Raw genomic sequence first — 25,836 nt, forward strand, 5'->3', positions numbered from 1 at the left:
TTCTCCTTTGATGCCAAGTCTAGGTCAGGCACTCCTCTCTGTCTTCTTGGGCTCCTTTCATGTTCCCTGTAACAGCACTAACCTGCATGGAAACCGACTGCTCATTTAATTGCTGGTGAAACTGTGACGTCTCTGGAACATGAGTTCTGTGAAGTTGGGGTCCACGCAGTCTCACTCACTCGGGACATAAAGGCAAATACAGTTTAAGTAAATGGAGCAGTGGTGGGAAGGAGAAGAAAAGAGGAAATAGTTCTGTGGTCACCTGCACGGATGACAGAGATACCTGCCCATTGGTCTCAACTAGGCATTAATGAGGAGTAGGGGAGGTTACAGAGAATCACCTCTAAGCATGTACCTCCTGGGTCACACAGCCTGGGTTTGGCTCCCAAGCACTCTGCTTGCTCTGTGGTCTGCCTGAGGCAGTTGGTGCAATGCATCAAAGCTGCAAGGGCAGTTAGGTGAGAACTGGAGTTAAAACAACTTACCGCTCACCACGCCTTATGCCCCGGTGCAGGGCTGGGCCTGCTCTGAGGAAGGGGCATTTCTCCCTTGTTACAAAGATGATACTTACATCCAAGATGTTTTGGCCGAGTCCCTTTGAGGTGGGGGGCTATATGGACATAGAGGACTGATGCTTTTCCATAACTCCTTTATCTAGTATGGCAATTCCCGTCACTTGCCTACCCTTAGATAGTGCCTTTGAAAAAATCTGGTACCAGAGCCAGGCACAGGCTGGCCTACCAGGTCGAGATCTTGGGCAAGTTACCAGCCTCTCTGCAGACCTGAGCTGCTTCACTGTCTACCACCCCTGGGGCTCTTCCAAAACTTATGTTAGATGATCCACATATGACACTTAGCACATAGAATGTGTTCAAAACTGGTAGGAGTTTTGAGTGTTTACAACACACTACACTTAGGACACTGTGCCATGCTTTTGTCTTGAAAAAAGAATGCATTAGGAACTCTGCCCTTTCCCAAAGCCTTCTAGGCAGTGCCAGAGGTTTCAGAGGTGGCTGACTTGCCTGTTCTGCTTACATTTCTTGTTAAATCTTTCTTTGTGCATTATGCCCTTCTAGGCCCACTTGTAAAACTGCAGGATACTGATTTCCTTACACATAATATAATTCTCACAATGGATATTTAAAATTTATGACCAAATCTCCCACATGAAGGTGGTCTGGCAGCCATAATTTTTTCCTTCTGTACATAAATGACTATTAACTTGTTGGCGTTTTGCAGACAGGTTTTGATGAACTATGATATTTTGCTTAAAATCATTCCAAGAATAATGTCAGACTTCGTAATTGCCTTACCCATGACCACCAGCGAGTAAAACTCACCTCCACTGCACAGCTTATATTAAAAGGAATCAAACTACAACCACAGACAGAACTGCAAATTCAAGGACACAAGACAGACGGGCCCTTTTCTGCAAGGTTTTGGGAATGTACTCAGAAGTGGCACCAAACTCAGACTATAAATATTTGTAAGTTGATTTCTACTAACATAGGAATGTGTTGTGATAATGGCTTTTGTCATAAAAAATTGAAAAAGAACTTGGCAGATGGTTAATGTGAAATTAAAAAAAGAAAGACCTGGCAGATGGTTCACATGAAGACCAAGCAACCATCAAAATTCAGTCCCAGTGGCAATAAAAATATTTCAGTTTGTAGTTGGGTGCTATTAAGAACAAATGTTCCCAAATACCAGATTATGCTAAAATATTCCGTCATTCAGAGCAAGATCAGACTAATCTGTGCCCGTGACGACAAATGCGCACACGGGTGTCAGGACCAGAGCGACAGCGGTCCTTTCTCAGCAACAGCTGCCAGTTATGCTGAGATTATGTCCTTAGAACTTCTTTGATATTAAAATATTCCCTTTTTGTGTAACGATTTCCATAGCAAATGACAGTTGTCAATCTATGGAAAATCTAAAAATTTACAGCCTCTGAATTTTGTTGTTTTTGGAAATGTTAATGCTGCATAAAGTTCCAAAGCCTCAGAACCAAAAATTGACTATTTCTTCTTTATTTTCTAGGCAACCAATTTGCTCTGAGATAGACCAGACCCTTTTACCCTCTGTCAAAGGAGGGGGCAGAGTGTGGGGGGATGGGGCACCAAGACCTTCCACGTGTTCTCAGACCCTATCCCAGGGCACACAGATGTGCTCGGAGAGCCGCAGCCCAGCACAGCCCCCACGTGGGGACCCTGGTCATCTACAGAGGGGAGTCAGAACATTATTTTCCATTTATAAAACATGAAAAAGATTAAAACTCAGCCTCATTATGCTACATAGTTCCATTAGGACCTTTACTTGAAACCTGGTACTTTGCATCATCTACACCATTAGGAATGAACTTTCTCACCCATGTTCAACAGAGAACGGTTGTCACATCACGCAACCTTGGGCAAAGTCGCTTTTTCTAGATGGTCCGTTCCATCCTCAACCATAGGAGGAACCAGGGTCAGAGTCGGTTGCTCAAGTACCTCCAACAGTAACACTGCACACTTACTGGCCCCTTCAGTTTACAGAGAGTACTGTACTCCCTAGAACAGTGTGTTCAGTGGGAAGATTTGAACAGAGGTTAGTGAATATTAAGGATTGCTAGCAGTTTCATAAAGAGCAATATGCACCAAATTGAAAGATCTACTTTTATGTATCACTGGGTCCTCTTTCTTGCTTCTGAAAACTTTAATTGTGTGACTCTCCTGAGAGCCCTCCATGACTGTTCAATGTGAAATCAGGGAACTCACACTCCAGTGCCTGCCGGGCCAGCAGGTGGTGGAGACGAGTGAAGCACCTGAGCGACGCAGACACAGCGAACAGTCAGGCCCAGGAACAGAGAAAGCAGCTGCTCAGCTCCACCACCTCAGGGTCAACCAGGAAGGCGCCAAGCTCCCTTTTTTTTTTTTTTTTTTTTGAGATAAGAATGGAAATCTGACTTTTGGGGTATACAGTCTTCAGAATTTTGAAAGCTGGAAACTATGCTTTAAAAATCTGAAACCTGATGACCAGATAAAGGTTACAGCCTGTGTGTAGGCAGTCACTTGTTTCTACTCGTTTCCAGTTCCTGAGACCAAAGACAAAAATTCTAGTTGCTAAGACTGTCATGTATCCCTGACTTATTTTAGGGCCCCAAATACCTTTTCTTTTCATTGTGTTCTTGAAATCAGCAGTGGAGTCCAACCCTCCTGATTTATAGATGAAGGCACAGAACATGGGCTTTGAAGAAAAATTCTAGTTCTGCCATTTGCTATCTTGCAAAATCCTCCACGAGCACTTGTTTGTGCCATTACTGAAAATCTGTCTGTCATTTCCTTGTCACACTCTGGGTTTCAGAGAATGTGTTGCAAATGATCAACGCACATTGTCAAATTCTAACCTCAGTTAGAAAGACTATAATTACTTGAAAGGAAAATATTAATAAATTGTGTAGGTTTCAAATTTTGATAAGTCATAAGCATCATCCCATACATAAGCCATACAATCCCCCCACAGTAACGTAAAACTTCCATGCATGATAATTCTATGCTTTCTCAACACCAACAAGGGCCAGCTGTAATAGCCACAACCCAGGAACTTCTACCCTGCTGGTTAGAAGACAATAGCAGTATCAATAATAAAAATCCCTAAACTGTATTGTCACATCTGCTTCTTTTTCTCTCCCAAAACATGGCCCTAGTTCTGAGCTGCTAATAAGATCCTGCTTTAATTTTGCTCTAGGCTACGTCCAGACTTGCTGGTGAAATGCTTTGGATGCACCGAGGTACGCGGAAGCCCCGGGAGTGTTTTCCATCAAAGCCTTGCTTCAGTGATAAACCCCCGCTCTCAAAGGAGATAAGTAATGCTCTCCTTAGGCAATCCATTTCAATATCTGTCCAGCATAGATTTCTCTGGAGATTTGTTTGCACTAAGTTTCCATGATGTCACATAGAAGTGGTGATCTGGAAGCAGAATTAGAGAAACGTGTTTGGGGGAATTACTCTGATGAATGACGGGGCAAGGCAGTGGCCGTGAAGGACGCAGTACCCATGAGTCCTTCTTCCGTGGGATGAAAGATCAATTGCCAACTGTTCACAACCTTCTGACTCTCATAAAAAAATAGCCACACAAATTGGCAAATGCTCATAGTGTACTTGGAGTCTAGCAGGAATAAATACTGTCGTGAGTATAAAACATTCTACCTGTGCTTAGAGGCAACTGTGTGGAAAGCTTTGAAAACTTTGTTACGTGGCCAGAAAGCAGTTTGAAGAACAAGGTGAATGTTGTCCAGATGGATGGTAACTACAGAAAATGAACGCAGGACGGGAGGCAGGATGGTGGCCGAGGAACCCATTTGATTGACAGCACAACAGTGTGGGAGGCACCCGGCAAGTGCCAAACAAATCTCGACACCAAGACAAAGTCTTTAAACCTTCAGATATTCTCTTAACATGCATACGTTCTTAACATGCTATGTTTTGGGAACCCCCTTTACCTCCTAAGTGCTCCCAATGGTTATTTTTCCTGGACAACAATGTTTGGGGTGGGGATTTCCCCATCACAGTGTGATTTCCCCCAAGCTGTGGAGGTCCCTGGAACAGGAGTTAGAATCAATTTAAGACCACAAATCAATGAAACAAACAAAATGTAAGGGTCTCATTTTTAACTTCATGTAAATTCCACAACAGCTCTGCCAGGGGTTCCTGGGAAGAAGGCAGAGGTATTTTCCTGCACCTGTGGATGCAGGTCCATCTACTTAACCTCCTGGCTTTCCAGCAACTTAACATCTGGTCACTTCGCCTACTTCCCACTCATCCTGGGCCTTAAGAACTCCATGGGAAGCCCCTTCCCAGGGTGTAACTGCCGATTTGAATAAGGGTCATGGTCGAAGGTCATCTCAGAATGTGGTGGTCCTTTGAGGATGAGCTTCCTCCAGGTCCCAAAACAGCAAGAAACAAGAAAAGGAAAATTGGAGACTACTAAAATTTATATTACAGACATGAGAGAAATACAGAAATGTATTCCAGACTTGTGAAATTTCATCAAGATGAGAACTACATAATTTCTCTTATAACCCAAAAATAGAGTATTCAGGAAGCCCTGCCCTGTGAGCAAATCACAGTAAAAGTCAAAGGTGGTTAGTAATGCTACAGACACACTCAGGCCTTCATTCATTCAGACATTGGAATGTGGTCCACCAGTTGCCAAGGCCTGCCTCACAAGTGGGGATTGAGAGAGAGAAAATGAATAACATCTACCAGCCTAAAGGACTTGTTAACTATTTATCATTAAAGTAGAAGCCAAAGTCCTTAATATGGTCGGTCTCCCAGGCACTGCGGGGCCTTCCCAATCCCTCCCCCGCTCCCCAATCTCTTTTCTCTCTCCCACTCACGGCTCTTTGCAGTTCCTTGAACATGCCAAGATTTTTCCTTTGCCTGGAACAACCTTCTCAAACATCCATGTGTTTCCCTCCCTCCTTTCCTTTCCTTCTCGGTTATCCCCTCTTACGTTCCCTTTGCCCCCTCCTTCTTTATTTCATTTCCTTTACCACCTGGTATTCTGTATCATGCTATGCAGTAGTTTCAGAAGGCAGTATAATCAGTCGCTATCTTGTTTATAGTGTCTCTTCTGACTGGAATGTAAACTTTTGGAGGGAAGAGACTTGTGTTAAATCACCAGTGACCGAAATGGTACATGGTAGATTCTGGGTGCCCCATACACAATTTGTTCAATAAACGAGCATGTGAAAAGACCAGATGAGACCCCAGCATATGTGGGCCATATCCTCTTGAGTCCCCTGCAAAAATGTTTTTTTGAGATGAGATTTAATATTTTGCTCTTAGAAGCAGCTGTTAAAAACATGATTTCATGTAAAGAATGGTTTTTCCTACCCATTCAGACTCTGAAAACATGAGCCATTTTGTTACTTAAGGTCTCTCATGCAAGAATCAACATAACAAATTCCTCCAAGAATCCCAGGCCAGGAGGTTTCCCCAGAATGACGCTTGTTTGCATCCTTTAAACCTGACTGTGCAGACCGCATTGTGCCTTCGTCTCGGCTGCCAGGAACAGAACCTAATACCACTGTTGTTACTAATCCACGGAAAGTGTGTGTGAGCACACACAGAAGAGGCTGTTCTCATTGATGTGATCTGCATTTTTTGTCTGTTTTATGATTTTCCTTTGTTGGTTATGCTTTATGTTAATATAAGAATGCATATGTGTTTTCTAGCCCCTTACTATGTTGCATGGAATTAGAAATAATGTTATTTTACTGTTTCTTAGGAGACTTCCTATTCCTTGAAATTGCTTCTGAGATGGAGGAAACTCAAAAATAAGGCCAAATATCATTGTACTAGAATAGACCAAAAGGAGCATCACAGCCTAGAGTGTGTGTTGCGGAAGTTGGAGAGGAGAAGGGGAGGGTGGAGGTGGGGGAGAGAGAGAGAGAATTAAGAGAATGACCGTGAGACCCTGATGGAAGAGGAGGAATATTGTGCCCCACTGCTGCCTTCAAGCTAATCTGAAGGTATCCTGGAATCTCCATTACTCTGTTGAGTACAGCACTCACGTTGGCCTCTGTCCAAGCAGGTTTAGTGGGAAAAGTATTAACGCCTGCAAGGTGGTCCCAGAGCAAGGCCCCTGAGGACAGAGGTTGCAGTATGGCCGGGAAATAGGCTGATTCCAACCCCATGGCGTCTGCTGCTAAGTGACAAGGCACTATATCATATAACAAACTGCAGCTTGAGAATGGGAATGGTAGAGAAATGATTGAAACCCGCGTGTCCCACAGATGGATGTAAAATGAGTGAGCAGCACTGTCCTCGAAGAACATAATCTACATACCAGAACAGACATGGGTTTGTTTAGGTCTAAGCCATGGCAACAAATTTTAGCTTTGCAGCTCTCAGAACAGCTGTACTGAGGGGCCTTGGGCAAGGCAGGCAATGGTGTTGCTGGGCTCCCGACTGGAGGCTCTGTTGTATTATATCTTCAAACAGCACCTAAGTGTTAAACCTTCAGTTCATTTGCACAGCACAGCTAAGAAAACAAAGCAACTCCCAGACCTCCCTGTGTGGCTGCAGACAACCTTTCTTCTTACCTCCCCCTCCCAGACTGAAGTCGTTTTCAATAGTTTGAAAAGGGAAAACCAAAAAAGAAAAGAAAACCACCTGCTTGTTAGTTTTAGGGGGGGGGGGGAGCACTGAAGAACTGGATTATGATAAAAAACAGAAACAATCCTTCCCCCCCAAAACTATTCCTTAGGAGAAGCCAAACTCATCACAGGGAAGGTGAACACACGTGTATCCCTTGGTGCACACCCACAACCCCCACCAGTGGTTTAATATGAAATGGGCAGAAGTTTAGGTGGCCCGAGGAATCCAGTTTCTTTAATGTTTTTTGCACATTGTCTTCTGCTAAAATTAAGAAATTAAAGTGCCAAATTCTTACCCCTTGACTGTCTTCTGTGTTATGTTTTGAGAGTATTTCAAAAAAGAGATACTACCTGGGTGGCTCAGTTGGTTGGAGCGTCAGCCCATACACCAAAAGGCTGGGGGTTTGATTTCCATTCTGGGTTCCGTCCCCGGTAGGGACGGGTATGGGAAGCAACCCATCTTGCCAAGAGGAAGCAACTAATCAATGTTTCTCTCTATCCCTTCTTCTCTCTGTAAAATCTGTAAACATGTCCTCAGGTGAGGATTTTTTTTTAAAAAGGTTACTAAAACAAATGAAGTATAGAAACCACTGATCTAGTTAGTTTTTATAGAAAAGGTCTGGTCAGGATTGGTCAAGTACCATTTCCAGGATCAGAGAGAGAGTACCCAGGCCAAACACCCAAACCCACTACTCCTGGCTCTTCTGTAACTTACTGTCCCCCCACCTCCCTCCACAAAGCTTATCTTTACAGGTTAAGAAAATTAACACTCCTAATCTGGAATGATGAAGACAGAACACAACCTACCGTTGGCCGGCCGCAGAGGCCCTGCGGGCAGGGAGGGCTCCCGCTCAGTGCAGGCAGTAGCCACGTCTGTGGGACCTGCCATATCTGCTCTGCTTTCCAACAGCCACAGAAGTCTTGGGGAGAAAAAAGTGTGAAAGAAACTTGCAGAATTCCCAGAGTAGATCATATTTTTCTATGTATCTAATTTTTGGAAATCCAAGCTCTGATATTTAGACACAAGAGGAAGAGAGGAAATGTTGGTTTCCACCTGTAGTCTCTGAAGGCCCCTCACCATTTTGGTTCAGGACACCTGAGCAAGAGAACAACACCTCATCCAAGTGTGGCCACCTGTGGACCAGCAGGGGCATCACCGGTAGCTCCTCGGAAAGGCAATTTATTGGCCCTATCCCACTCCTACAGAATCTGAATCTCGGGTGGGCCCAGGAATGCCTCTTGGCAAGATGCCCAGGTTATTTGCATAGTCAAGTGGATACATTGGTCTGAATCTAGAACAGGTGCTTCCCAGAGGGTTCTCCAGACCAGCAGGATCAGCATCACCTGGGAACTTGGTAGAATGCAGATACTCACTCTGCTCCAGACCTACAAAATCAGAAACTCTGGGAGTGGGGCTCAACAGTCTAGTCTTAACACACTCTCCAGAAGATTCTGATGTACAACAAAGCTTGAGGACCACTGGTTTAAAATGTGAAGACACACATGACCCAGGGCATTCAACCCCCTCAAAGAAGGGAAAGGATAAGCCAGTATTTCCCAAATTGTATTATGTAGAATAAGGTATTAACTGATGTTCTTTAAATAAAGGGGTTTGTGGTTAAATGTATTAAGGAAATGCCTATTTAAAACTGTTATTTTGTTATTTATATTTTTCATAGTAAGATGATTCAGCGTAGCCCTGGCTGGTGTGGCTCAGTTGGTTGGGCATCATCCCAAAAAGAAAGGGTTGCAGGTTTGACTCCCAGTAGGGGCACATGCCTGGGTTGCAGGTTCAGTTCCCAGCTGGGGCATGTACAAGGCAACCAATTGATGTTTCTCTCTCACACTGATGTTTCTCTCCCTCTCGTTCTCTGTCCCTTCCCTTCTTTCTAAAAATAAATAAAATATTAAGAAAAAAAACTATTCAGCTTAAATATAATTGTAAGTCTCTCAGATAGCTGATGGCAATTCCCAAATTTGTTTGGCAACGCTTAAGATTTAAGCTATAGCAATCCATTCACACATTACATGGTATGTCTCATTTTATGAACAAAGTTTTAACAACTTAAATTTGTGTTTTGATTAGTATCTCCTACCGTCACCTCAAAAAAAAAAAAAGGCCTGATAGGTTCTTTGTAGCTCATGTATGTTTACACTCACTCTCTCATTTAAGTGTTGCAACAGTTCTCCGAGATGTTAGGAAATTACCCTTCAAGATGGTGAGGGGACCCATCTTGAAACAATGAAAGCAAACAACAACAACGACAAAAACAAAGGCTCAACAGTTCTGTAGCTTTCCCAAGGCCAGAAGGCTCCTGAGTGAGGGAACGCCAGTTAAAGAAGTTGGCCTACTACTACTCAACTACCCAGGCTGCCAATCCACCAGAAGCTCTGAAACATCACTGGAAACTTTATGAGATGTAGAAAATTGTAATTTCCCAGGGTGATTCTTGGCAAGAGAACTCCATGGGGTTTGATGGGGCTGATAAGCAGCCCCTTAGAGTCAGGGACTGAGTGAGACTCTCCAGGGAGATTCTGGAGCAACCCCAGGTAACTCCTGTCTGAGGGCTGCTTTGCCGAGTGGGGTGGGCAAGTGTGGGGCAGAGCTGAGTGTATCAGAGCTTTTTAGGTTAGCTCTGCTTCCAGGGACCCCCACCTCCTCCTTTCTCTCAACAAAGCACTCAGTCTTCCTTCTACATAAATGTTGAATGAAGACCAAAAAACCCCTGACACCATTGATTTAGAGGTGATCCAAATTATTAGCCTGGCTGTGGCAAACCGTATGTACAAATTCAACCTGGGTATAATCAAGATTCACACTCAGGTCTATCAAATATCAGTGTGTGTGTTCCTTCAAGTCAAAGTGTTCTCTCTTTAAGCACATGACTCATATATTCACATATAATTACCATATGCAGTATAACCATAATGCTCTACTTCCACAACAGTTTAAGCTGCTCTTGAGATAAACAGAACTGTGTTCGTGAACATATCCCAAGGTTCCCATATTAGTGGGAGAATGAAATTTGTTAGTATGAGAGTGCACTTAATTACAATCTTTTCAGGAGACTCTTTAGTGACTTTGCCCTTTTGTAGTCTCGGAACATTTCACTACAACCTGGAACTCACGCAAACACTGTATAACTAAGTGATGGCTTTCAAAGAATCTGGGAGTAAAGTGAAGTGACAGAGGTTTCTGATGTATAACAAACGTCATCGTTAGAAGTCTAAAGGACAATGTTTTATCAATGTGATTTCAGTTTAAACCAGTTTAACAGCCTCAACACTTAAGATGTAAGCCATAGCTGTCCATTCACATATTTCATAATATGTCTCATTCTCTGAACAAAGGATTAACAACTTGAATGTAAGAAGCAGGTGTGAGCACTCTTGATAGGTCAAAACCTTAACGCCACCCAGACAAGTCTGTAATTTCTGGGTGCAGTGCATGGCATGCGTGAACTTTGTTCCCGTATGTTTTCTATAGTGGTAGCTTCGAGAGTCACACAGCCATACCCTACTTAGACTTCCCCTCCTAGTGGCAGAAGTATTTGCTGACGACTGAAAGGTCATGCAAAACAGATGTGGGGGCAGCTGGATTTTCCAGCTGTGTTTCAGCAGATTTAGCAGTGGTGCCTACCATTACCAAACGGCAGATTTTCTTTCAATTGAACACAAAGAATCTTAGGCACCCTTCTCTGTATAATTGGACGGGTATGCAGTTTCATGCTGAGGTCACACCTTTTCCATCTTCTACTCCTCAGACTCACAGGCCGGAACTATCTTTATCACACTGCAGAGTAAACAATGAACTGGGTGTCAGCCATCCTGACCTGTTTTCCAACATCTTATAAATGGGTATTATTGAGCTCTGTGTGTGCAAATCATTTTAATTGCATTCCTACAGCCTTCTTATTTGTGGAAGTCATTTTAATTGCATTTCCTACAGCCTTCTCATTTGCTTGTTATCACACTTGGTGTTACCTACGCTTTAAATGAACTTACTCTTATTATTCCTGTGCTTCTTTGAAATGTATTAAAAGCACAAAGAACAGCAAATGGTGCATTGCAGAGAGGCCTATCACGTCACTAATACCCTTGCGGAACAAATGGTCCAGTTGCAAACTCCTCGAATATTGACATCTGTGCGGCGGGCAACTGTATCAGTCAGATAGATACAGAGAGAAATGAAGTAATTCCTAAGCCTGTCCTTTACTAACTGAAAATATGGGAATTGCCCCTTAGTAATAAGAGGGACTCTTAAGATAATGTGGATGCAATAGAATGTTTTTTTCCTAATCTATAAGAAAGTTTAAGTCTCAAATTTGCCAGATAACTATGTTTTCAGAGAATCATTTCTGAGTTTTCATTTCCTCATCTCTAATACATGGGTTAAAAATACTTGGCTCTCAGAGTTTCTCCAATTATTAAAACCTTGCAGTGTACTAGTGTTTCCTAGTTTAACAGATAATATACCACATGACTTACAAAGGCTATACAACAAATATAATTATAGACCCACTGGGCTTTATCCTTCATGGTTTAGTTTATTGTGAAAGGGAAACTTTAATCTGCTTGCTTTCTATTACTGAATATAAAAATAATCTGTTCTAGCCCTGACCATTGTGGCTCAGCTGGTTGTGTGTCTTCTGCAAAATGAGAGGTTGCTGGTTTGATCCCATCAGGGTGTGCGGGAAGCAGCCCATCAATGTTTCTCTCTCACATCCATGTTTCTCTTCTTCTCTTCCTTTTAAAAAACCTTAAAAAAAAGATTTTATTTATTTATTTTTAGAAAGAGGGGGAGGGAGAGAGAGAAACATCGATGTGGGAAACAGTGACCAGCTGCCTCCCGCAGGCGCCAGACCAGGGCCTGACCCTCCAAGCCTGGCATGCGCTCTGACCAGAGATGGACCAGCGACCCACTGCCTTGTGGGACGTGCCCAACCAACTGAGCCACACAAGTCAGGGTTAAAAATAATAAAATCTTAGGAAAAAATCCATTGTTATATGATAGAGGTTTTGGTTTATAAAGAAAAACCTCTGAAGTTCCAATTAACACAAACCTTCAATTAAGAATGTTTTATTCATTTTAATCATAGGAAAAGCATTGCAGTGTAATAAAATAAACCCATGAAAAACCCAGGTTATTTATGAGTATAGTTCCAACTAAATCTCTTAAATATTTAGAACTGTTCAGTTGATGGGCTGTTTAGAGGACAGACTCTGAAAAGCACAATCAATGAGACATGTTTACTTTTCACACTGAAGACATAATTATCACTGGGTTTTTGACAATAAAAAAATTAGTGTTTGACTTTCCAGTTCCCCAAGAATATGCATAGGTGTTCTGATTGTGAAGTTTCAATATAGTTGAAAGTCTAAACACTTTTTTTGTACCCAGATGTGCCAATTGTCACTTTGATTTCTCAGTTCCAAGTTTGCCTTCACTACCCGCTCTGTGGTAAGGAACGGACTCTAAGCATTTCTCCTTTGGAGTGAGCACAGTGTTAAGCTTTGTCCGCCATTGGCCCAGGGAACTGAAGAAATAGTTCAGAAGCAAGGGGCTTCTCTTCTTGGACTCAGGTGCTGCATTTTGCTCTGTCTTGCTCCAGCTGCTGGTCCATCCATGGAGCATGTGAGTGGGGACATCTGGTGGCCCTCTGCCCCAGCTATGCATCCAGAGTGCACAGCCCTGACTCACCTGCCTAGCCAGGCTCCGTCACCAGCTTGCTGCAGTCCTCTGCATGAAGGCACCTGCATTCCAGGCCTTATACCCATAGCAGCACTCCAACTTTCTTTGCACACCCACCCACCAACCTTGGCTTACCTGAATCCTTGTGGCAAATGAGGATCACCTCTGGCCTCAGCAGGGAACTCCTCTGTTGTTCCGTAAACCACGACCACACTTTTTTCAACAAAGTCTGACCTCTAGCCATTGGAAGGGGTACTTCATCTAAGGTTGTCCTTCCTTGGGTCCTCTCTCAGCCCTAGGTTACCCTTTTTGAGTACTCTGTAGTACTCTCTTCAGTACTATTTTCAGTTACTCTCTTATCATAGCTTAACTAGTAATTCTTTACATTAAACATCTACTGTTAAGTTACTGTGTGATTTCTGTCTCCTGATTGGATCCAAGTCTGACCTGCCAGGAGCAATCAAACACGTTTCCCCCAGGCTCTGACTTCCTCTCAACAGCTATACCATATCAATGTTGTTCAAGATCATCTCGAACTTCCTGGATACTCAGGAATAAGCAGACTGTAACAGATGCACATCGCTGATTTATTTCTTTTCTTGGGGCAGAAAGAGTGGGTTCAATTCAGTGCTTATTCATGTTTCATTTGAAGCACTGATAATGGTTCCAGAACACATTATTAAGCAGTAGCATAATAATTTAACAGAGCAAAATGAATGGTTTCAGTTTATAAAGCCAAAATTAATTTAATTTATAATTGAAAGTTTATACTTGAAAAGCTCCATGATTCTCTGCTCTCCATTTCATTTAACTAAGGAGGCTCGAGATCCTCAGGATTCTCAAGCTTCCCGGTCAGATGGCATCAATATAGTCACCTAAGCAAAGACTTTTATTTACATAAAAATTCATATTTGTATGATAAGTCACTGGAACTCAGTTTACTGTCTTATTTACCAAGGGAACCATTTTGCATATCAGTGATACAGTAGGAATACAAAACCAAGACACCTCTGAAGACACTATAGCCTACTGAAATACTTTAAACAATGGCATTTCTGACTAAGTGTTTAGAATAGCACCAGCTGTGTGTGCTTTACAAGTGAAAGAAAAAAAAAGAGAAAACAAACCTAAGTATATTTGAACTAGAGAGCAAATGTGACCATTTAGAACATGATGAAAAACTAATTTAGACACCAATTATTAAACAAGAACTTTGTGCCTTGAAGCATGGATGCATTAGCAACCATGTCAATCAATTCATAGACCTGGTAGCGAAGTCATTTTCCATGGGAACCATATTTGCCTAAAGAGAAAATGAAAAATTGTATTCTCTTTGGATTCTAAATTGTTTTACTTTTCTCCCTGCGGTCAGCGATCAGTGGTTTCCTGACATGGAGATGTTTTATTCTTCTATGCCAAGCAACAGCTCCAAGCTTTATTGTATGTGATCACACACAGTTACAAACACAGGGAAAAATTGCCTCCTTGGCAAACTCATTTACTAGGGCTCCCTCAGTGCCCTGTCATTAGTGCCGATCACTAAACACACCTTGCTTCCCCCCCACTCGGCGCTCAAGGTGTGGAAGCCACACCTTTCTTTTTAATCATTGATGCAATCTTGCCACCTACTCAGACAGCTTCTAAATCATGGAGTAAAGAGTAAAGAGTAAAAGGTCAGAAATATAATACCACAGTCAAATAGTGGGTTCTAAATTCTCTTCATGAAATGAACATGTGCGCGAATCAGACACTTGCCACATTCAAAATACTATGCATCTCTCTCCTGAGTATGATAAATATACAGCCCACTACTGACTTTTGGGGGCAAAGGGGTTCTTTCACAAACTTTTGCGCTTGGTGCTTCCTGAGTTAAATGCTCTCATTCATAAGTACAACACAAAACTGTATCAGTCTGAGTCCCTTTGGGTAGCCATGTGTCCTAGGCCCTTTCCTCTTTTAAATTTTAAATACTGCAAAGGAACCATTTTCCCTGTGAGGCTCCCACACTTGGGATGAAACCTTCTCTGCGGAATTTTGGCACCCTATTAATTAGTGGTTATGAGTGGGAGCTGCTCTCTCTCAGCAACTCCTATTCTGCCATCAGTCAAGTGTGATTCTGTAATAAATTCCCACAAAGCAAACTATTTCTGGTAATTCTCCCTAATTAACACCAGGCCTGCTAATAATACATCAGTACCTATGTGTTTCTGATATAACCAAGATCTTGTCTGAGACTACTCAAAAAGGGAGACCGCCAACCTAAATTAAGGTTTTGCAGGCAAAAAGGATTTTATATGTAGTTCTGTAAGAAAAGCTTTGATAATCTTATATTGGGGACATTTGAGCAGAAAACACTGAACGACAGGGAGGCTTGTTCTGGTTTGAGCACTGAATGGGGATTTATTGTGAACACACGCTGTTGAGTCTTAAACCTATAAATCTTGTACTGGATTACTGTTTCTTAACGAAGGAATGACAGATCTCTTATTTTGTCGGTGCATTTTAATGTGCAATGACGTGATTGATAGAAACCAAACAGCAGCTATTAAAGTGTCAGATGCAGACTTGATGCCCTTGTAAGTTTGGCTTCTGGAGTTTAATATACTGTGAGCAAATAGACTTGAATTTGTCTTTTATTCCCAATATACAGCCTGCGACAGAAACATTCCTCTTAACTTTACACAGTTGGAAAAAAACCTTACTCAAACCAATAAACAAACGAGGAATAGGTGAGCCTACCTAGTTACAGAAAAGTTCACTAATGAGACTGGGATGAGTTAAGCATGAAGTAACGGGCCCTGGTTGATGAGAAATGTAAAAATGTAGAAGATGACTTAATGTTGTTTGAATGTGATATATGATACAATATAATGCTTGATATGGCAGGTTATCCCAATACATAATATCAGTAATAAATATTTTAAAAAGACAAAGAGCTTACATATCAACTAATCCACAAACATTTGTGTATGTATGACACATGCAGAGCATAGAACTGAATTGAAGTAAAATAAATGTGACAATACTTTCAAATATTTTATTTCTGGGACATTTTGCTAAGCAAGTATCATAAGGAGATTCTCTTGAGAGTTATTACATCTCTCCCTGTCCTTTGAACATGATTTTTCCCATGACAGCAGAAACCACTTGCCACCCCACAAGAAAAACCAGGGAAGTCTGTCTACGTCACTGCAGCCATTTATTTATCATGTGCTCATTAAGGTATTAGTATGCTGATTATACTTCTTACGTGGTTTTTAAATTAGAAAATACATCCAAAAGCAAAATGGCACAGATAATTATACAAACTTAAAAATGTAAAGAAACAGAAAATAGAGATAAATAGATAAGGCAAATGATACATTGAGAATCCAAACCCAATACTTTAAAATATTTGGGGGATGAAGAGTGACGAACTGAAGCCACACTGGATGTGTGTAAAACTGCTCAGTGTGTTTCTCCTCCCCGTCGGAAAAGCCTCTCCTTCCAACAGGGATGACTAAACCGCAAACCTCAAACGAGTGTTAACACGCCACTGCTAGACTCACACGTGAACAGGGAGAGGAAGCAATTCCTTTCTATAAAATTGATCATACTATAGTACTCCTTGAAAATGGTACCATAAATACATTTTTGATGTAGATAACTTTTAAACATAATGCTACACTAATATTTTGAAGATTTAAACCCTTATTTGTTTTAATACTGATCAAATGATTAGATGTTAGTTTTAGACTCTACATGAACCAACAGGAAACATGTAAGCTACTACAAGCGTAAGCACAGGGGATTGTTTTTAGGTTGCTACTTCAGTGGGCAACATTCTGTCCCTGTAAGTCTAGAGAAATGTTCAAGTCTGAACCTATTACTAACATCCTGAAACTTGGAAGTCCAAATATGGGATGCTTTAAAGTCACGTACTATGATTTTAATCTGTATTGTACTAAGTACAGAATTGCAACATATACATCTAGAGAGATTAAAAGTAAAAGCTCTACAGTAAAGACATAATAATTTAAAAAATGCTACTGACATAGAATATTTATAATCAGGAAAATAAATATTCAGGGAGCTCACCAGAAGAATAAAGTGCTCTGCCTGAGTTATTGAAAGGCTGATGCTGGTGTATTAAATATGGCATTACCCACTGGAAAATACAGAGATTCTTATGGGTTATAATCAATATTTATTTCATAGGATTAACTGTTTTAGGAACCGATAGAAAGAGAAGAGCAGAACAAAGCACAATGACAATGATAAATTAGGAAGTAATGTTATTCTCTTAAGGATAAAATTTAAAGAAATGCCAACATTATACTCTATGAATAATATGCAGAAGGAAAAATCTAATAGAATGATATATTAATGTAAGATAATTTTATAAAAAATTCAGGTCAAATAAAATTCTTTCAAGGAAATACCCAAATGCCATTGACTTGTCAAAAACTATCTTGGCATATAATCTATAAAGGCAAAACTAAATAACAACACATTCTACCACACCAAAACAAAACCACCAACTAGTTTTATATTGTGTAATGCGAAAGACTGACATTAAGATACGACAATGCATATTAGCTAGTACGTCTTCTATAGGTGGTTTCAGCAGCAATGAGAAATAATACAGAATTCAGTTCCAGCACTTAAAAAAACAAAACAATCAATTTCTCACCTGCCTACAAGATGCAGGGTGAAAAGGTGGCTTAGGGTTGCCACTGGGGAAGCATTCGGTTTGCCACTTTGTGTCACCCTTCTCATTCTTTATCCCCTGTTGATTATTATCTGCATAAAGTTTACATCTGCTAGACCACAAATTAACAGCTTTCAGGACAGATGCCTTGAAAGATTTTTAGGGAGCTTAAACAAATATGGTAGCCTAAAATCGTTCTCTATAACAAACACGTACACAGTGGAAGTGAAGTCATCAGTAAGTGATGGGGGGAGGAAGGACCTGGGGCTCAATCTCAAATTTGAAAGCACCTCCAAACAAACTTAAACTATAACTTAGTGGGATCATGAACTCTCATCCATTCTGGAAACAACGAGAAAAACATCAAATGTTGTGATGTCTTTTCTCATTGGGCAAATGTCAATAGGATCTATTACAATTTTTACCTCAGTTGTTTCTGTCTTCATGCGGCATCTGTGTAAGTTTCCCCGGATGAAGAACACAAACAACAGGCCATTCTGGGTAATTAACCATGCTCCCCTCCTCTACTACCAGACTGCTGTGCGTGCAAGTTTTCCAAACTTTGTGATCACATCTGGAAGTGGTTCGTTTATTATTGAAAGAGAACTATCAAAAGGAAAACACAATTTAGATTTTATCACATCCACAAACCAATTTTAAATTTTTCTAATGGAGCATTTAAGAAAAAATATTATTCTGCAGAGAGCTCTCAAATGTTCATCAGTCAGTAGGACAACTGTGAAACTGATTCACTGTCAAAAAGGGGGGACTTGGGGAGGAGAATATTTTGGATCCAATACTTTAATTTACTATAATTCCCAATCACATTTCTTCTGTTTATTCTCTTCAAAGAGAGAAAACTGTCACAGTCCAACTTGTTCAATTAGCTCTTTATCAGAGCATGAAGGAAGAGGCAAACAAGGCACTTGACTGCCACAGGCGATAAAACATACACAATAATAAAAATGGTCATGTTTTAATAAAAGGCAAAAGGTTGAGATTTGTGATCTATATATGGAGGCTTTTGAGGGGTATAAAAATACAGGATCTCTTATTGGAATGACACATTTTGATCAAAAATCTCATTGTCCTTTCTTCAGTGGAATGATCAACTGGGAAATTAAAAAAAAATCCACACAGTTTTAAAAAATGGATACTTGCTACTATTGATGAAATTCTCCATTTAAACTCCTATTTTAAAAAAGTTTTAAAGGTAAGCACTATTTTTTAAAAAATACAATGTGTCACTTACAGATAAAGTATAAGGCATTTTCATTGCCCTTTACAGATTTACTTGTAACTACCTATTAAGGAAAGAAAGCATAATTATTTTAGCACAGAGGTTGGAGTTTTTATTCTAAAATTTAATTCTTCACTAATTTATTCTAAAATGAATTTAATAGTCAACCAGGAAATTGGGTTTTATAAAAGTTATTTTATGGGCAGAAAATATAGGGAAAAAGTAATAACAAGTGTCATACTGTCTCTTTATGTTATGAAGCCAAGTATTTCCTCATAGATTTCATTTTTAAACCTGGAGTTTATCCCTTCAGGCCTGCTATTATTTTTCAAATATCCATATAAGTATTGTATCTAAAAATCAATTGGTAATTTTAATTCTCCTCTTTCTCTTCAAATTTCTTTCTTGTCTTCTGAAATGTTGACTTTCAAAAATTCACAGAATGAGCATGTTTCTTACAAAGTGGCTTGTCCTTCTTGGAGAAGAAGGTCTGACCTTCCAAACTTTCACAACACACCTAGAAAAAAAGTAAGATATGAGATAATATAATTATTTTATCAAGGATGCATGAAGGGGAAAATGATTTTTCACCCAATAGATACAATGACAAAGCACTTTAGTTGGATATGTTGGACACCCTACCATTTCACAATTACTCTACTTCATTTCCTTTTTCAAGAGCAATGACGAATGACTTTTTCTGGAATGCATTCTAATTTATTTAAATTACTTATCATTATTTCTCTTTATTGGGAGTTGGCCCTAATGAAAAATTAACACCCAAAGAGGTCACACTAAATATTGATATAATTTCTCTTCCCAAATTCTAATCAATGCTTTTAATCTACCTCCTGTTCCAGAGAACCAAGGCATTCACACAGAAAACACAACACAATCGCTTTACCAAACATTCCCAAGCCCCCAAACACACAGGCATAGAATTCTCGAGAGGTTTTTTAAAATACATTCTTTAGTTTCCTATAATAAAAAATCTGGTCAAAATCTGGTTGCTGGATGGTTATAAAGTCCGTTAACTATCCACATTTATGTCTTCTTGTCTTTCCTATTGCCGTTGTTAATTAAAGTGCTCATGAGAAGCTCTAAAGAGAATAGAAGGCAAATCTGCTAAAAATTACTTAATAGATTTTATGATGTCTAAGAGATGCATGAGATAAACAAAACTGAGTTTAATGGTAACATTTGGATAATCATTCGACTTCCATTAACATGACTTTGTTCCCTTTATACATTGGGTATTGAAAACTATTAGATATATTAATTTTTTAAAAAGTCAAACATCTGAACAGAGCATCCTTATTAAATATATACTTGCTAAATCAAAAATGTATATCTTGGGTTAATGTTAATCTCTGAATCTATGCTCATGAAAAATATTAAAATATGAAATATAATAGGTAAATATATTACTACAAGTTTATTGTAGTCTCAAAAAGAAAAAATATTCATGGACTATTGCTACGAAAGGAAACTTCCAATGTTAATTTAAAATAATTATTTATTTCTATTTTAAGAAGTACTTATGCTTCTAAAAATTACTAAAAAACAATAAAAGAGTTTTTTTAAAAAGTAAAGGACTCTTACTATTTTAATAAATATATAGCTTCTCCTTGGAAACAAAACTGTATTAAAAACATGATATTCTCTACACAGTAAGCATTTTATTCTATGCCAAGTAATTTTTTAAAGTGCCAAAAATTTTAATAAACAACTTTCAAAATCATTGTACAAGTATTTTTAGGTTTAAAGGATTGAAAGATACAAGAACTGTTAATTCCATTCGGTGTGTATGCTAGAATTGGCCATACCATGCTCCTTTAGTTCAGAAATGCATTTACTTACTGAGCACACAAAGCAAGTGTCATGCCAGGTATAGCCCAGCGCTTCCAGGAACATGTCGCCAGCTTCTATGGGAAATTCACACCCACGGCAGATAGTACCGAAGAGTGCATAGTAATCTGTGTTGGGGGAGGAGGAGACATCATTTAAACATGACAGAGCTTTAGAATGACAATTCCTAGAAAGCAGCAACAAATTTGGAATTGAATGAGAAGATGAAGAAGTTATTAGTAACTGGAAAATTTTCAGATGGCATAATATTTGGCTTGAGATACATGCATGGCATGTTTCAGGTTACCCTTGGTAAGTGCTATTTACACAACTTAACACCCTTTATTCTATTTTTCCATGTAATACTTTTCATTTCTCTCCAACTATTTAAATGTCCAAATATGTGTACATAAACAAGAACACATAAGTTATCAATAAACATGACTGTTTCAATACAATACAAAAAACCTTCCAATAACTAGCAACAATGAACTTCAACAAGAAAGAAATAACTAGTATTAGCAAATGTTATAGCATATCTGACTTGGTGAGGAAGACAACTTCCATGAAAAAGTTCCATGACTGAGTTTCTAGCTGGACCATGTTACAATATTAGCCACTAGTGTTTTTTTGCTATATTTTCCTTACAATTTTATGACTTCATGCTTAAAATCATTAGCCAGAGAACACTATTTACTTGACACAGATTATAGTTATAAAATACTAATAGGACTTCCTTCTGAAGAATGTGGTTTGACAAGGTATTTCTCATTATTACTAAATTAGAACTTACAGGCACTTTAATTTTCTTATATGCAGCTACTCTCACTACTTGTGTTTACTCATGGTTCACCTTTTGGCCTTGGACATTTTCACCCAGCTTGGGCTGGAAGAGAAAATAGGCCACCTGTGCAACCTGATTCACCTTTCTTAGCAATCTTCAATATTCACTATTTGTTCAACACAGAGCCACAGAGTCCTGCCATGTGCCGGGCCCTGCTCCAGGCCCTGGTCAGGGGTACAGTGCTGAAGGAAACTGATGTGCTGCTCTCCTCATGGTGCTTTTACTCTTCTTGGGAGCAGAATGTCATAATTTATTGTATTTTAAAAATAAGTAACAAACAAATTCAGACTGTAAAAAGTACCATGAAGGAAAGAAAAGAGTGATGTGATATAAATTAACTGGGGGATAAAAAATAACCGTGATATAATATAATATTATATAGGAGGGTTAGAAAGGCCTCTCTGCGGAGGTAATGGTTATGTTGAGACTGGAAAAAGAAAGGAGGAACCACCAGAGAACAGCCCGGGGAGAACATTCCAGTTAGAAGAAACAGCAAGTACAAAAGCCCTGAGGTGGGAAGGATTTTAGCAGCTGTATGGGCCCCTAGAAACCAGTGACTGAAGGTAAGGTGGTGGGAGGTAACGTCAGCAAAGCAGGTGCTCACAGGGGCACAATTTTTACTCTAACAGAAACTGTTAATAATATGATTCACATTTAAACAAATATTACTGTGACTACTATTTGAAGGCTGGGGAACAGAAGAGATAACGTTGAGTTGGCAATTACAATGTCTAGGCAAAGGGTGAGAATGAGTTGGATTTAGTAGCGATGGCTAACATGGAGAGAAAGAAATGAATTCGACATAAATACAGGAGGTATATGTTAGAATTTACTAATTAAATTGGATATAGGGAGAATAAGGCAAAGTGCAGAATCCCAGATGACTACTAGATTTTGGGATAGTGGAAGGCTGGGTTAAAAACAAGGCTGGGAAGTTAAAGGAAAAGAACTAAAACAGACCAAGATGATCAGAAGTGACAGTAAAATAGACTTCAATAATGCTTTCCCCTCTCTATAAGTAATTTTGGGATTTTCTGTTTTAAGATTTTATTTATTTTATTTTTAGACAGAGGGGAAGGGAGAGAGAAAGAGGAGAGAAACATCAATGTGTGCTTGTCTCTCATGTACCCCCTACTGGGGACCTGGCCCGCAACTCAGGCATGTGCCCTGACGGGGAATTGAACCAGTGACCCTGTGGTTCGCAGGCCAGCATGCAATCCCCTGAGCCACACCAGCCAGGGCTCAATTTTGGGGTTTTAAAAATAGGACTTCTTACACTATATTAAATATATTAAGGCTAAATAGTTTTTTACATGTTTTGGCTAGATAGGGACTATCTGCCATTTAGTCCATATACCTTATAAAGCTTCTAAAACAAACAAGCAAAAAGCTCTTTCTTCAGAAGAATTAAGTGGCATTACAAAATGTAAAATATTCTGGTTGAATCAGCATAGGCAGCTTGTAGCCAACCTGTCCCATAAAAGCCTGTGGGGCAATTCACTGGGATTTCCGCAGGGCTTCCCACTGGATAGTGTGACATAGATCTAAACTGGTCCTAACTAGGGAACTAAGAGAAAGGTGAAAATCAGAAAATACTGAGTGAGCAAAAAAGGACTGAGTGATGTTGACCAGCCTCAAATTAGAAGCAGCCTGCTCCTTTAACTTGACTATTGTGGAATATTTCCTTCTTCCAACACCACTCACAGATATTCAAGGTAGAACAATAAAACTCCATAGTGGGAATGCAGTATAGTGAGTGAAGGCATGACAAAGGAAAAATATTTTATTTTTGAAAAATGTATGCATAGTAGTAAAATCTAAGTAAGGGTTATATTAATGAATAAGTGCTATGAAAGTCCGAGTACAGCTTCTGGGGAGAAAAAGGAAGTGTCCAGATTTCAGGTAATAAAGCAAATGTCTGGTCCTTAGAGCTAATTTATTAAAATTCACTTTACCGAGGGAGCAACTAGAGCCAGGATTACCCTCCCCTTCAGGTAAAATAACAAAGGATTCCAAATGATTGTCAAGGAAATTGCCTTAAAGAGCAAATCAGTATCATATTCAAAAATTGAATATTTGTCATGTTTATAATCACTCAAATTTTACTTACTGAATTTTAAGAGGTGGCTGAATGCTATAGGATTTGGCAGAATTTATAGCCATAAATTATCAGGGATTCAGACAAAGCGTTTTTCTCCTAAGCAAAGCTTACGCGTGCTCATGTCTCTTAATTAAATTGGGGCTATCTGTTTTGACAGTCACATAAAATTATACATAGTTATTTTGTCATATATTTAGGGTAACGTTAAATGTTCCTAAAACAATTAGGAAAACTATTTTGCCTAATATATTTCCTTTCCACATCACAGCAATATAGGCTTAATGCGTTACCCTCATTCGAAACTTAAGAAACTAATGGCTTCAGAAGCTTACCAGTCTCACAGTAAGGTTCGCCATCCTCCAAGTGAAAAACATTATTACGAATGGGTTTTCCACAGGCCACACACAAAAAACAGGAAACATGCCAAGTTTGTTTCAAAGCGTTGATGACTTCCTGTTATAGAAAGGTAATTGGATGTAAAAAAAGATGACAATACACAAATACTTACTTAACTAGCTCAACCAATACAGCCCTTTCAACTGAACAAAGTACATACACATGCTTTGTCTTTGCCTTGAGCTTTCCTCCTAAGTAACAGGAGATTCGAAGGAACAGGCTTAGAAATTGTCTAAACTGATGCACTATATAATGTGCATTTTTCACAAACAGTATCGATAAACTTCTTTATAAAGAATGATTAGTGTGTTGTTTAAACATTTGAGCAGTGAATAAAGTAAGCATTTCATAAGCACTTGCTATATAATACATTCTGTTTTCTCTCAAAAGGTGTCAGAAAACATTAACTTAAAAAAGTTTCATAGTATTTTCTTGAAAATCTCATGGAGAAAGGGCAAACATTTAAAAACTAAACAAACCTATACTTCAGTGCATTTTGGAAACAATAACCTAATCAGTGTGATCCAATCAGTTTAGCACATGTTTAGGGTTTGGGAAATTAGCTGTGACTGTACTAAGCGTACACTCAAAAGAGTACCTAAAATTTAAACCATGAAGCAAGGATTCTAGTCAACAGTGGCCCTATAGTTAAATATACCAAGTACCAAAAACTTGGGCCAGATTTTAGTTAGCAGAAGTTTTGGGAAAATTTTGCAAGGAATCATTTCTTTGAATTGAAAGAAAGAGATGGAGCCATTAAAATCATTTTTGAAGAATAGTCAATAACATGAAGACTTACTCTTTCCATAATATTTACCATAAAAACAGCATGCCATACACGAAGTATGGTTATTATTTTATAAATGAATTACTTATAAGGGGCAAACTGGAAGAAAATCCATCCGAGGGTTAGCAAGAATTATCTGGGAATGGTAAATAGGTCATTTTACTTTCATTCTTTACTTTTTCTTTGTATTTTCTAATTGTTGTAGAGTGAAATATTTTCTCTTATAATAAAGATATTATCAAAATAAAATGATATAGAATAAATTATTAGCCATGGAAAATGCCACAGTTCACTACTGAAGGACAGTGAAAAGAAATGACAGTTGTTTAGATCCCCAAATGATTCGGTTGACCATGAACAACAAATGTACAATCAACCGAATCATTTCCCAAGGCTTCCAGCAAATGCTTCCCTTTACATACTTTAGACAGATTACTATCCCTTCTTTAATAGGTACTCAGATAACTAAAACACAGTCCAGGGAATCTGTCCTTTTGGTGAAGCTCATGCCTATCTCTGAAGCAATGAGTGTCAGGTTTCCATTTCCCAGAACCTGTTTTGGTTCCGAGACTGTTCCTTGACTTTGTTTTATTAATTATTCTGGAATTCATAGAATAGATTTATATACTAAAACAGTAATAATGTATTCTACTTATTAATTGTCATTGGGAAGGTACAGCTTGAATCATTCTATACTTTTGTTCCTAATATATTGTACAAATTAATAGTTCACATGGCATTTCATGTGGTATATTTACAATTTCTCAGTGTCCTCAAAGTTTTAGATATATTTAATGATATAGTCTAAAATGACTATAGTCTAAGACTACTCTATAATCCATGCTAACTTTTCTTGATATGAATTTAGAGTTTTACTATTATATTTTCATATTGGAAATATTAGAATTCAGCAATGCTATGTCCAAATTTCCTATTAGTTGTATGAGTTTCATAGGAGAACAGGCAACTTGGCTGCTTCTAAAGTAAAATTCCAACTCCTGGTCACCCATAGGAAATGCCTGGCTCTTATTTGGTAATTGCAACCTGGGTATTGCAGAGTGGGAAATTCATTCATTCACTATTATTTATTATGTACC

At 39.1% G+C, this 25,836-nt stretch overlaps 1 protein-coding gene across 6 annotated transcripts in view; it reads right to left on the bottom strand.

Moving 5' to 3' along the window:
• Positions 1 to 16,015: 16,015 nt before the first annotated feature.
• The window catches only part of PDLIM5 (PDZ and LIM domain 5), a 218,492-nt gene continuing 208,671 nt past the window's right edge, over positions 16,016 to 25,836 (bottom strand). For all 6 annotated transcript variants that reach the window (XM_028505743.2, XM_036026317.1, XM_036026309.1 and 3 more), the window contains 3 exons: positions 23,889 to 24,009; positions 20,624 to 20,739; positions 16,016 to 19,280 (listed from right to left, as the gene is read on the bottom strand). In XM_028505743.2, the coding sequence (XP_028361544.1) occupies positions 19,191 to 19,280; positions 20,624 to 20,739; positions 23,889 to 24,009 (327 nt within the window). In that variant the 3' untranslated portion in view covers positions 16,016 to 19,190. The remainder of the gene's footprint in view (positions 19,281 to 20,623; positions 20,740 to 23,888; positions 24,010 to 25,836) is intronic.

This window comes from Phyllostomus discolor, chromosome 1, assembly GCF_004126475.2.
Source record: "Phyllostomus discolor isolate MPI-MPIP mPhyDis1 chromosome 1, mPhyDis1.pri.v3, whole genome shotgun sequence".
NCBI classification, from domain to species: Eukaryota; Metazoa; Chordata; class Mammalia; order Chiroptera; family Phyllostomidae; genus Phyllostomus; species Phyllostomus discolor.